Here is a 13,307-nt window from a genome sequence, read left to right as displayed (position 1 = left end):
TTTGTTTCCTTTTTTTTTTTTTCCAATATAACAAATTTTAATTTTTCTGTTCAATATCTCTCTCTCCTAAAATGGAGAGCACTTATTCACTATGTTGCTTTTTTTTTTTTTACTTAATTTTTTAATATTTCTCTCCTAAAATGATGTTCAGTACAATTATCTCTGACTTTAATATCTCATCCTAAAATGGAAGAGTTATTCATCACGTCCCCTACTTTTATTTGTTTCTTTTTGTTTAATATAATTTTGTGAGATATTAATATCTCATCCTCAAATGGAGGAGTTACCCATCACGTCCCTTTACTTTTATTTGTTGTTTGTTTGTTTAATAATCTAAAATATAGCAAGAACCGTACTAATCAAAATGGAAGCATAAACATTCTAAGAAATATTTGTTAAAAATCATGCATCAAGAAATTAAGGTGAATAAAAGAGAAGAATAACTAAAAAAGAAACCCGGCTAGTCAAATTTTTTTTGAGGCACTTTCCCATAGATATCTATTTAAAAAACCACACGATAAATGCTCATAGCAGTTTCAAAAATGACGCCACATTCATCCTCTTCTCTTCCGAACGGTTTTGCCATTTTAGTTTGGATTATCTATTTTTTTTCTATTTATTTTAATTTGTTTTATTTTTAATATTTTTTTGTTGCCTTTTTATTATTTATCTCTCTCTCCTCTCCATAACTACTAACTTTTAGAGGATAATTATCATGATTTTTTATTTTAATTACCATGTTTTGTTTCCAATACAGTTTCTGATAAGTTAAATTCTTTTTTACGTTTTTGTCCTCGATTTTGGGATTTTTTGGACTTTGATTGTGAAGGAAACAAAGGGACTTTTTTGGTATTTCTAAATGCTTCACTAAACTGGCCTTCTCACTTTATATATATAGAACTAAAAATTGACAGAGATGGGGATTGAGCTCATATCATTTACAAACACAAAATAAAAAAGATCAAAGAAAAAGAACAACTTAGAGAAGTGAAGGCGGAGCCAAAAAAAAAGGGGAGTATAAGATTTGGCCACATAATCAAAGGAGATGGGGAGTACATATAATAATATTGTAGCCGGAATGGAACAAATGGGAATGTACGTGGGAACTAAGAAATTACTGTTTGGTAGTGGGAGAAGTTCACCCTTTTTTTTTAAACTAACGATAACCTCTATCCCTTTTCTCCCACATTATTATTATTATTTTTAATATAATTTTGTTAGATATTAATATCTCCTCCTAAAATGGAGGAGATACGTTCCTGTCCATTTATTTTTTTAAACTTTTTCTTCCTTTTTTTTTTCCAATAAAACAAATTTTAATTTTATGTTTAATATTTGTCTCCTAAAATGGAGAGCAGTTACGTTGTTTTTGTTTAATATAATTTTGTTAGATATTTTTAATATAATTTTGTTAGATATTAATATTTCCTTCTAAAATGGAGGAGAAGTTATTCACAACATTCCTGTTGTTTTATTTGTTTTTTCGTTTCCTTTTTTTTTTTCTTCCAATATAACAAATTTTAATTTTTCTGTTTAATATCTCTCTCTCCTAAAATGGAGAGCACTTATTCACTATGTTGCTTTTTTTTTTACTTAATTTTTTAATATTTCTTTCCTAAAATGATGTTCAGTACAATTATCTCTGACTTTAATATCTCATCCTAAAATGAAAGAGTTATTCATCACGTCCCCTACTTTTATTTGTTTCTTTTTGTTTAATATAATTTTGTGAGATATTAATATCTCATCCTCAAATGGAGGAGTTACCCGTCACGTCCCTTTACTTTTATTTGTTGTTTGTTTGTTTAATAATCTAAAATATAGCAAGAACCGTACTAATCAAAATGGAAGCATAAACATTCTAAGAAATATTTGTTAAAAATCATGCATCAAGAAATTAAGGTGAATAAAAGAGAAGAATAACTAAAAAAGAAACCCGGCTAGTCAAAATTTTTTGAGGCACTTTCCCATAGATATCTATTTAAAAAACCACACGATAAATGCTCATAGCAGTTTCAAAAATTACGCCACATTCATCCTCTTCTCTTCCGAACGGTTTTGCCATTTTAGTTTGGATTATCTTTTTTTTTTTTCTATTTATTTTAATTTGTTTTATTTTTAATAATTTTTTGTTGCCTTTTTATTATTTATCTCTCTCTCCTCTCCATAAGTACTAACTTTTAGGGGATAATTATCATGATTTTTTTATTTTAATTACCATGTTTTGTTTCCAATACAGTTTCTGATAAGTTAAATTCTTTTTTACGTTTTTGTCCTCGATTTTGGGATTTTTTGGACTTTGATTGTGAAGGAAACAAAGGGACTTTTTTGGTATTTCCAAATGCTTCACCAAACTGGCCTTCTCCCTTTATATATATATTTTTAATATTTTTTTGTTGCCTTTTTATTATTTATCTCCCTCTCCTCTCCATAAGTACTAACTTTTAGGGGATAATTATCATGATTTTTTTATTTTAATTACCATGTTTTGTTTCCAATACAGTTTCTGATAAGTTAAATTCTTTTTTACGTTTTTGTCCTCGATTTTGGGATTTTTTGGACTTTGATTGTGAAGGAAACAAAGGGACTTTTTTGGTATTTCCAAATGCTTCACCAAACTGGCCTTCTCCCTTTATATATATAGATATACTTGGATTTCCATATAAATTTTATTAATTTTAATTAGTTTTTGTTCAGAAACATATATTAGATTGAATTAATTAAAACATTTCAATTTTCATAGACTTGCACCCCTTGTCCAATCGTCCTCAAATACTCTTTTCGTCATCCCAATCTCCTCCCTCCTTAAAGTTCCTCTAATTGTCTTGTGCTTCTTCATCCTCCTTCATCCTCTTTTCCAAAACAAATAGAAAGAACATTAAAATAAAAATAAAAAACAAAAGGCCAATTGCAAAAGTAAAAAAAAAAGCATAATTAATTTCAATAATTGGCAAGCAATTGCAGCATAAATCTGAGGATTTTTCAAGAACAGTGACCCCATAACCTTCAATCTGATAGAAAACTTGTTCCCTTTGACTCCTTCATCAAATTTTTAAAGATGCATATAAACTCATTGTTCAATGAAACGATTAGCTAACCCTTATTTTATGACAATAAAAAGGAAAACAAATACGATCAGTTAGAAACCAAATAAAATTTGACAAAAAAATGGAGATTGCAGGAGGCTGAAGAGGAAGGAGGGAGGAGATTGGGGTGAGAGGGAGAAAGGAGATGGAGTGGAAAACGAAGCGTCCAACCCAATCAATCCTAATTAGGGTGTTTTAATTATTAATTTTTTTGTAAAAGAATAAGTGTGTTAATTATAGTAATCTATCTATATCTTTAATCTTTAATATTAGAAAGCCAGCAATCAATTTTGGTGTCTCAAGGCTTCACCAAAAAGAATGGGACTATAAAGCCCCTCAAACAAAAAAAACCAAAACTAACTGAAAATAATAGAAACAAAATAGCAGGGATAATTTTGTCATAAAAAAAATAAATTAACAAAACATTAGAAGCAGTTTTCTTCCCACTATTTTGCGAGAAGAATCTTTAATATTAGAAAGCCAGCAATCAATTTTGGTGTCTCAAGGCTTCACCAAAAAGAATGGGACTATAAAGCCCCTCAAACAAAAAAAACCAAAACTAACTGAAAATAATAGAAACAAAATAGCAGGGATAATTTTGTCATAAAAAAAATAAATTAACAAAACATTAGAAGCAGTTTTCTTCCCACTATTTTGCGAGAAGAATCCGCGTGATGGAAGCAAAAGAAACTGTCGTCGTCCCACACAAGAACCACACCCGGAGGAATCCTTTGATATTACGCGTATTGGAACTCTTTGACTCATCTCAAGAACCACACCCGTTCTTCCCGGAGGAAATTTTGGTATTTTAGATTGCTTTTTGGGGAATTTAAAGTTACCCAGAAACTCCAATTGCATAATTTGTGGATATAATTTGTTGGTATAATCTTAAACTAGCCTCTCTGCACGCACTAACGTGCGTGCGAGAGGCATTTTTGCATCACGGGCGCTACGCGCCCCTAAATGTGTATGGTGTTAGTTTTGTTCCATTGTGGTTGTCAATGTATATGCTTTAGAAAGTATGATACCAAGTTTGGAGGTGAGGGATGAAATCTAGAAGATGACTGCACCTAATTGGAAGCAATAAATTGAAGTTGTTGACGTGGATACTCTCTCACACACAGCAATGCCTATTACGGTGTTCTCAAGCACGTGCGAAATACACTTTTTAAATTACGGCACGCTACACGCAACTTACACATTTTAGATGTATTTATATGCGAGGATTGGTTCAAAGTATAGAAACATAAAATAAAGGCGATTATCATCTCTAATAATACAGGCGGGATCTAAAGTATTTTGTCTAGAATATGTAAAAAAAAAAAAAAGTAATAAATAACAGAGAAGATCCTTATAACTTAGTTGCAACTAAAAATTAAATAAAAAGTATAAAAACAATCCGAGAAATTTAATTGACCTAGATACACATGACACCAAAAAATATAATGAACTCATATCATTCGTCCTGTTGAAAATTTAATGCGTTTGGTTAAAATCAAATATTAGCATTATTTGTAATTGAAGTGCATTAAAAGTTGAAAAAGGGAATTAAACATTAAAAGAAAGAATGTAACCTTATGTTGAATTCGAGGGAAGCAAAATATCTTTGTACACAACATTTCTTGTGAAGACTCCTTCGTTACCGTGTAACTCTCCTTTCTTTACCAAGACTTTTGTTGTAGACGCTGAAACTCCTCTTGCTAAAGCCACGTACAATTGTCCATGACTGAATACGTGATCTGGTAGATAAATACCCACATTTGGTATTGTCTGCCCTTGTGATTTATTTATAGTTAGTGCAAAACTCAATTTCACTGGAAACTGTTTCCTCATCATTTCGAATGGGAGTCCTGCGCTTTCTGTGGTCTTTAAAGAGATTCTTGGTAAAAACACTCTAGTTCCAGCAAATTGTCCAGATAAGATTTCGGCATCAATTAGATTATTGTAAGCTCCATGGCAAGCCAGTCTTGTACCATTGCACAACCCCATCTTCGGATCGATATTTCTCAAAAGCATTATCGGGGCACCTTTTTTCAAAGTTAACTGATGAGGGGGCATTCCACCAGGTGAGATTGAATTCAAGAATTCTTGTTGATACAAATTTCTCACATCGTCCTCAACTGAATCGAAAGAGTATAAGATATGTTCAATCCCCGGAAACTTATCGATGATCATTTTATTGATTTTGTCAGCATCCTCATTTTTTGGTGTTATAATTGCTCTTTCCACCAAGTATCTTGCATCACATACATGACATTCCAAATCGGGGAAAACTTCATTAACCAATTGGACAATGGATTCTTCACCATTCCATGGAATAACCATAGATGATGGCAATTGCATCATGTCGTCTATCATAGTTTCTTGTTCCCCATTACCAACATGAAGTAAGAACTCTGAAAAGTCTTGATCATTGATGGATCTCATGTTATGCCTAAGACGAATGATTTTCACGTGTTCCCAAAATGAAGCATTAATCATACTTGCTTGCATCAATTCAGATCTTGTACCTTTTGGAACAACTGGAAGAACTTGTCGAAAATCTCCTCCAAAGATTATGACCTTTCCTCCATATGGTAGGTCAACGCCCATTATATCTTTGAACGTTCGATCGAGAGCCTCAAATGCAAACCTGTGTGCCATTGGTGCTTCATCCCAAACAACAGCTGATGTTTTTCTTATCAATTCTGCCAAATCTGACTGGATACTAATAGAACATGTGGAAGATGCATCTGGACTGAGGGGAATTTTAAATCTAGAGTGTGCTGTCCTTCCACCTGGTAATATGGTTGCTGCAATTCCAGATGTTGCTGTTGCCAATATAATATGACCCTTACTCCTTAAGGTTGCTAACAAAACACGATATAAGTATGTCTTTCCTGTCCCTCCGGGACCATCCACAAAAAATATGGCATTGTCTCGTTGTTCAATAGCAGACACAATCGAGTTATACGCTGTCATTTGGTCTTCATTTAAATTTTGTACCGCATTGAGGTCTGCTTCAGAGATGTCAAGTGAAACTTCATCTTGTATTATCCTTGGAATTGTGTTGTCTCTAACACAATCTTGTGTTATTTGTGGTAAATCGTAATCAGATACAGACTTACTATGTTGCACTAATAGTCCGTTCAAGTCTTGCAAAAGCTTGTTCAAGATAGAAGTATTATTTGTGGTACTTGAAACAGAATAATCTTCCACCATAAATGAATGAAATTCATCCCATAATCTTCTTACTCCATGTGGCTCACAATAAACTAAGATGGTAACAAACAACCTTCGCAAAGCTGACGGCATGCGAATGTTAGTGGCTTCACAGAGACACTGTCTGATGCTATCATCACCTTCTAGCAAACCTCGTTGTTCCACTGCCTTTTTAAATGTTGGTTGTACAATGTCATTGACTGTTCTTAAGTTCTCAAATGATGTTGGTCCTCTAACATGATTAAGAAGGATGCGTAAGTAGAATTTTTCACCCTCATTCGGCGAGACTGCATATATCCGGCCAATAACTTTATGGTTATTCATCCTCTCACTCCAGAGTTTATCTCTTTGACTCCATTTGAACCGTTCAGGGAATTCCCGGTATAAGTATTGTCTTGCTTCCGGGCAAGTGGTATTCTTGGTAAAAAACTCTGTCAGCATAATCATCGAGTTAGTGTCATCTGCCAAAATATCTGCTACTCTTTGGTGAGGGTAAAAATGAATAGTTTGTCCTTCAGGAAGATGAATTTGTAATCGTTCCACCGATGGATAAAGTCGATTAGTTACAAATTTGAATATTCTCCATAAAGCTTCAGGTGCACAAACCCATCTTGCATCAACAAACTGCTTTATTTCATCTTGAATAGGTTCATGATGGACTTCAAAAGCTACTCGGTCGGGACCTTTGTAAACGTATTTGTACAGATACTTAACACTCTTAATGCTGCAACAAATCTCAACATTAATATGACAATCATATCTGAGGAGTAGCCATGAGTTGTACGGAATGACCCACCGATTATCCACCATTATACGTGCATTATGATCTAATGGGATTGGATCATAATTGTCTCTTCTACGATAGACTGGATAAGAATCATTTCCTTGAACTGTAGTTGGTGCAAATGGCTTAGGATAATTTCGTTTACAGCTACCACGTTTCATACAGGTTGATCGTGAATTGTGTATTCCACATGGACCATGTATCATATGCCTTAAGACGGCACCATACAATTCAGGCTCTTCATTTGGATTTGGTTTTTCAGCCCGTACCACTTGATCATAATCATCTGGACTATTAAGCTTATCATTTTCTTCTAACATGAGAAGCATGTGAACATGGGGGAGACCGCGCTTTTGAAACTCAATGACATATACATATGCAAGAACTTTGCCTAAAACACCTTTTTTTATAACATCATTCTTCAACTCTTCAAATTTTGCACGGAAAACCCTTGTAAGCAAATCTGGTCGATCTTGTGGTGTTTGGCCAGGTAGTAGCTCATCACTTATTTCTTCCCAAGTTGGATTACATGTCATTGTTAGGAAAATGTCTGGTCTTCCATATTTTTGAACCAAAGTCATTGCATCTTGATACCTTTGATACATGTCTCGGGGACTACCAACAAAAGATGATGGTAATATAGTCCTACGACGACCGACGTCTCCTGTATTTGTTTTGTTATAAGTCGTTAATAAATCTAAATATGTTATTTTGTTTCAACCCTTTAATAAGTCTCATTTAATGTGACAGAACATGAACTTAAAGAATATATGTTTTATTATAAACTGATTAGCTTCATACCTGCATTATTTTGTTCTGCAATTAATGAGTCTTGCAGTCCTCGATAAAATTCAGATCGAATTGTGTGTTGATTATTACGCATCCATCTAAGCTTTTGTGATTCGATCTTGACGTAGTTATCAACTACATATTGTTGCAATAGGCGGCCACCACGAAGTAGAAGCGATTCGTCATGTTGACGGATCTAAAATGATAAAATTCATTGTTCAACACAATATAAGTTTTAAAAATTAATATTGTATTCATAGAGATGAAGGTCTTAGGTTACCTGAAGAAGATACGAATAATAGTCACAACATGTCACTTTTCTGCTGTTGTTATTTCGAGTATTCACATCCCATCCATATGTTCCATAAGGTAACAACAATGGATATTGTAAAGGGTCATAGTAGCCGACACAGTCTTTGATACTCTTAAGTTGACCATCTGTAGTTTGCACAACAATATCTCGACCTCTAATGTTTTCTGATCCTTCACCACCTACTATGATTGCAGCAACCTGAGATGCAGATGGTAAACAATATTGTCGTTGATTCGCGGGCTGCTCTTTGATAATCAATCTACAACTTTGCAAATCTTGACGTTGCGCAAGGTGGTGAAATGTTTGCACAAATGGATTATATTGATTCAAGATTTGTTGGATTTTTTCAACCACACCTCTGTTTAGTGCTTCACTTTCTCTCATTCGATTGTCTATTTCATGAGCTGTGTCATATATACATTTGTAGGAATCTCGGTCTACTATCTCTAATAGGCAAAAGACTTCCAATCTTATGATATATGGAACCTTGAGCACGAAATGTGTAAATACCACGTCTTCCAGTTGCTAGGTTTTCGTCAACATGAACTCCCATTGAAGTGAAGGCAAAAATGTGGTTGTAAGCTCGTATATTCTGCCTAAAATGTCTTCCCTCGGCAGATTGGTTGCAAAAAAGCTCAGTCATTTCAGGAGGGGACGGTGCCAATGGTAGAGCAAGCTTTCCACGTAAGCAACACATTTCAGATGTTTCATGAGAGAACAAACGGGCATGACAATCTGGACATGTGGTTGGATTTGGCATGTGAAATCTTGGGATTTCCATGTTTTCATTAAAGTTTCTAGCACAATTATGAATTGGCCTTCTTCCCATAGTATGATGTCGAGGTGGTACGTCCTCGTTAGGCTGGATCTCATTTTCATTAATGAGATTAAAAGCATCTGCTTAAAAAGGAAACATTAAAGGTGTTTCATGATTTAGAGAGCATAGTTGAAATTGTAGGTATTAATATTCAAAAGCTAATACCTTCATTGATGATGGGCAGATAACAATGACTCATTGGAGTATTCGAACTGAACGATTGCGCTGTTGTATTTTCTGTTATAATCAAATGAAATGGAAGTAAGGTAATAAGTAGTGTTTACAGAAATGATGATATTGATGTTTATCTTTTTCAAAGTTGTACTATGGTAGTTTGTGCGATTACCATTATTAGTGAAACTTTGTATTAGTCCATCCCGAGGCAAGCGTGTCCTATTCGATCGGGCAATTTGCCTTATATGAGTTAAGCGCATTGTTCTTGGAACTTGATTGCTGCTGCCTTCTCCAAACGGCACTATGTTTAGTCGTTCAACATGATTGCTACTGCCTTCATCGAATTGCACTATGTTAGGGTGTTGAACTTGATCGGCATCACCACCAAATAGCATTATGTTTGAGCGTTGAATTTGTTGAACACGATAATTGGATCGTCGCCGTGCTAAATATTCATGTCTTTGGCTTGAACTCATTGAATTCCGCCTCATACGTTGTTGATCCCGCCATTGCTCTCGTTGGCTTTGTGTCTCATCAGTAACATATGCATTTTGTTGCTCTAAACCAAGAAACGTAATGGTGCACGAAAAATATTAGTAAGCATAGAATATTATTTAAGTACCTACATACGTCTTTTTTTTTTCCTTTTGTTTTTGTAATTGAATCATTGGTATACATTACGTTTTTTTTTTATTTTCGTTTGATTGAGACTGCCTAGGTCACATAATAAGTGGCAGAGGAAGAAGAAAACAAAGAAAAAGTGAATGTTTTGTATTTTGAGCTATTTTCTCTTTAAATTCTGCAGATTTTAGTGATCAGAAAAGCAAAAACTATGGATTGTTTTGGATGCCAGACCTTGGATGAATAGTATTGTTTATTTTAATTGATCACAGAAAAGAAAAACTCATTTTTTTTGGATGAGAGTGGTTTTCTTCTTGCTGTTTTCGGATGAAAATGAATGCAACGCCAATATCTCTGAATCTAGGGTTTACTAAAATTTAGTGAATTTCATGCGCTGAATCATTGATTTATGATTTCATTTCTCTGATTTGGGTTGTGCTTTTTGCTTCCTTTGATTTTGCATCTGTATAATTATGTGCTGCATGTTTTTGTTTAACTTCACAATTTTTTCCATTTAGTATCGATGTACTATATCTTTATGTGATGTTATTTTTATATTTTTCTCTTGACTATTATAGTTGAACTGTTATTCCAAGTTTACATAATATTCCTTTCCTTATTTGTTTATTTTTATTTATTTTTTTAATTTTTATTTATTTATTTATTTTTCTTGTTTGGAGTACTTGTTAAAACGTTGGTCACTATGGTAAATATATACAATCCAAATGTTGAAATTATTATAGACATAACAGAATTATTAAATGGATGTTTGCATTGATAGTACAAAAAGGCAATGACAACTTAGAATCACTGATTTGTTCAATCTTATTATATTTGTCTTAATAATTTGTCTTAATAATTTGTACAAAAATGTTAATACAACATACGAATTGAATAGAGACAAAAAAATAAGAAATCATAGTTACCCGCAGATGTCGGTCCTATGTTTTCTTGGTTTACTTCTGTTTGATTTTGGACTATATTGATTGAGTTCAAGCAGGTTTGATAATTGGCACGTCGTCGTATTGAAATTCGAGCCCGCTGTGATGAATTCATAGATTGTCGTCTTTGTCTTTGTTGATTGCTCCTATGATTTTGCCTTTGTTGATTACTCCTACGATACCTTGGGTCTGACTGTTGAAAATTGTGAACATTTGTTTGTCCAAAGTCAACTTCTTCATTGCCAACCTACATTGAGAAATTGCTAAACAGAATGAATTTTATTTTATTTTATTTTATTTTTGAAAAAGAAGAAAAAATATATCATCTGTACAAAAGAGGAATAATGCAGATAAGGTAACAACCTCTGACATATCGCTTCTATCAATTCCCTCCATACTTGATATGTTGTAGTCCTCCAAAAATCTTAAAACTGAAATTTCAATTTGATGATTCTTAATAAAGGTAAAATTGAAGAAAAATATGAAAACATAAAAAAAAAAAAAATTAAGCTTACATCCATTATATATAGTTGAACCATAAATCATAAGGCAAAGGGAAAATACCCTTTATCTCTCTCTCTCTCTCTCTCTCTCTCTCTCTCTCTCTCTCTCTCTCTCTCTCCTCGTTTTTAAAAGGCCATCGGCTGCATTGCCTTCCTGAGGGCCTAATGGATGACCATTCTTGTCATCCTTTTCTATTTCATCTCTGGCAGGGAAAGTAGCCTATTCTGTTTTGGACGTACATGTTTAATATTGATCACGATGATGTTGAAATAACTCAAGTACGAAAAATGTAAAGTCTTATCTCATGTGAAGATTAATTAGAGTTTTGTTCTAAAGTAGGCATAAAAAGGTGATGCCTTTGACAACATTCAAAGTAAATATTAAGCAGGTTGTGCGATTGTCTACCATCTAACAAATTAAGAGTGAAATGAAGGAAGTACCTTAGTAATGCAGTAATTCTGTTTGTATCTCTGTTTAAATGCTCCACTAATTCAATGCACCAAAGCCTATTTAACCAAAAAGAAATGAGCAGAATGTAGATAGGGAATTGATATTAGTAATGCAAACCACCCACTACCGATTAATAGTCCATGTTTGTAATCCTTATTTAAGCTTGACAGGACCAAAACAAATGAGTTTGAGATTTGAGTATAAAAGATTAAGATTGAGAGTTGAAATGTTGTACCGAGCAAGACTCTTTCTCGACCTGACATTATGCTGTTGTAACAATTATGCCAGTAGAAAGCAAACAGCAAGAGAAGGATATACCTACCACTGGAGATAACTTTTATTTGAAAACACCTCTTGGACCCGCTCTCACCCGAATGTATTTCTGGCATATCGAAAACAACAGAAAAGAACATTCCTATTAATTTCACTACCTGTGATAATAAAAAATGAAACAGATAACAAATTTTATACCAAATGTTGGTCTACAGAAGCACCACATATTACTGATGATTATTCTTAGGGGTGGATCATTTAAACATATTTGAACGATCATCCAAATATTGGTTGGATGATCGAAAATTTTACCTCTGGAGGGATACTTGGATATGCATTAAGTTTGATAAGCATCAGTTCACGTTCTACTTGTGGCTCCCTTGAGAAGTCTTCAACCTGATAAAGCAGAATTATAAGTGAAGATAATGCAGAAACTACCAAAAGGTTTTACACGAAATACTAAAGACATCCACTAATTATAAACAAACCACCGAAATTAGGACTTAAATTTAAACACAATCAAAGCTAAAAGGAATATCAAAGTTTATTCAAACTTAAAAAATAGAATGAAAACATATACTTAAAATTTGATGTTAACAAATCCCTAATTTTAGATCACTTACCTTTAGTGCAAAAATCCTTGAAACAGAAATGGAAAGATGACGAAACGTGAAAGCACAATACTTCGAAACCCTTTTTTTCACAACTTGCAGAGTTGAAATTTTTCAAACACCTGCATTTGTCAAAGGAATTGATCACATTATATCCACTGGAAAAATTTGTTTTTCAGAGACTATATAAACTTTTGTTTTTTAATAGCTCTAAAGTAAATTAGTCACACACAAACGATAAATAAATTAGGCCAACACTATTAGTAACCCAAAAAAATTGCAGAAAAATCTACAAAATAGCAAGACATGAGAAATATCTGTGCATAAGAGAGAGTGAGTGTTTAACATATATCATATACCCATGGTGAAACACAAATGGAAAGTTTTCCTTTCAGTTTTGCAGCTATTCTCCCGGTTGGCCTTGGCCTCAATGAATCGTGACATTAAAAGTGGACCATAGCTTGGTTTTCTTATGAGCTACATGACGGACACAGATTAACACGTCATGACACAACTTAATGATCTAACCGATCCTACACTTTCTTGCAGAATGCCAGGCAGCAAGATTCAATAGATTAATGTTATTATATTCAATACCGCAAACCAAATTGTAAAGTGAACTCTAAAAAGTAAGGCCTATGTTAGACATTTGTATTATATAGCAACTTCATTTCCATCACAGAGTACACATCATTGAACAAACTAAGAAGATACATGTTGTAAATCCAGAAGCTTTCTTTCAA

The 13,307-nt window shown here is 33.5% G+C and overlaps 1 protein-coding gene and 1 long non-coding RNA gene across 2 annotated transcripts; both read right to left on the bottom strand.

The window, feature by feature from the left end:
- Positions 1 to 4,557: 4,557 nt before the first annotated feature.
- LOC125480041 lies at positions 4,558 to 8,954 on the bottom strand. Its single transcript, XM_048590259.1, has 4 exons — positions 8,660 to 8,954; positions 8,141 to 8,577; positions 7,873 to 8,056; positions 4,558 to 7,735 (listed from the first exon to the last, which is right to left on the bottom strand). The coding sequence occupies exons 1-4, from the start codon at positions 8,952 to 8,954 to the stop codon at positions 4,662 to 4,664; spliced, it is 3,990 nt and encodes a 1,329-aa protein (XP_048446216.1). The 3' UTR covers positions 4,558 to 4,661.
- A 1,807-nt stretch (positions 8,955 to 10,761) lies between these two features.
- LOC125480020 lies at positions 10,762 to 12,346 on the bottom strand. Its single transcript, XR_007260429.1, has 5 exons — positions 12,266 to 12,346; positions 12,003 to 12,062; positions 11,671 to 11,736; positions 11,090 to 11,157; positions 10,762 to 10,973 (listed from the first exon to the last, which is right to left on the bottom strand). It is a non-coding gene; the product is annotated as an uncharacterized LOC125480020 (long non-coding RNA).
- Between the last annotated feature and the right edge of the window lie 961 nt (positions 12,347 to 13,307).

This window comes from the organism of the source record quoted next, unplaced genomic scaffold (assembly GCF_019419815.1).
Source record: "Pyrus x bretschneideri cultivar Hongxiangsu unplaced genomic scaffold, Pyrus_bretschneideri_v1 Contig31, whole genome shotgun sequence".
NCBI lineage: Eukaryota > Viridiplantae > Streptophyta > Magnoliopsida > Rosales > Rosaceae > Pyrus > Pyrus x bretschneideri.
The sequence above is the reverse complement of the archived record's forward strand: the minus strand, read 5'-3'. Positions and strand labels throughout refer to the sequence as shown.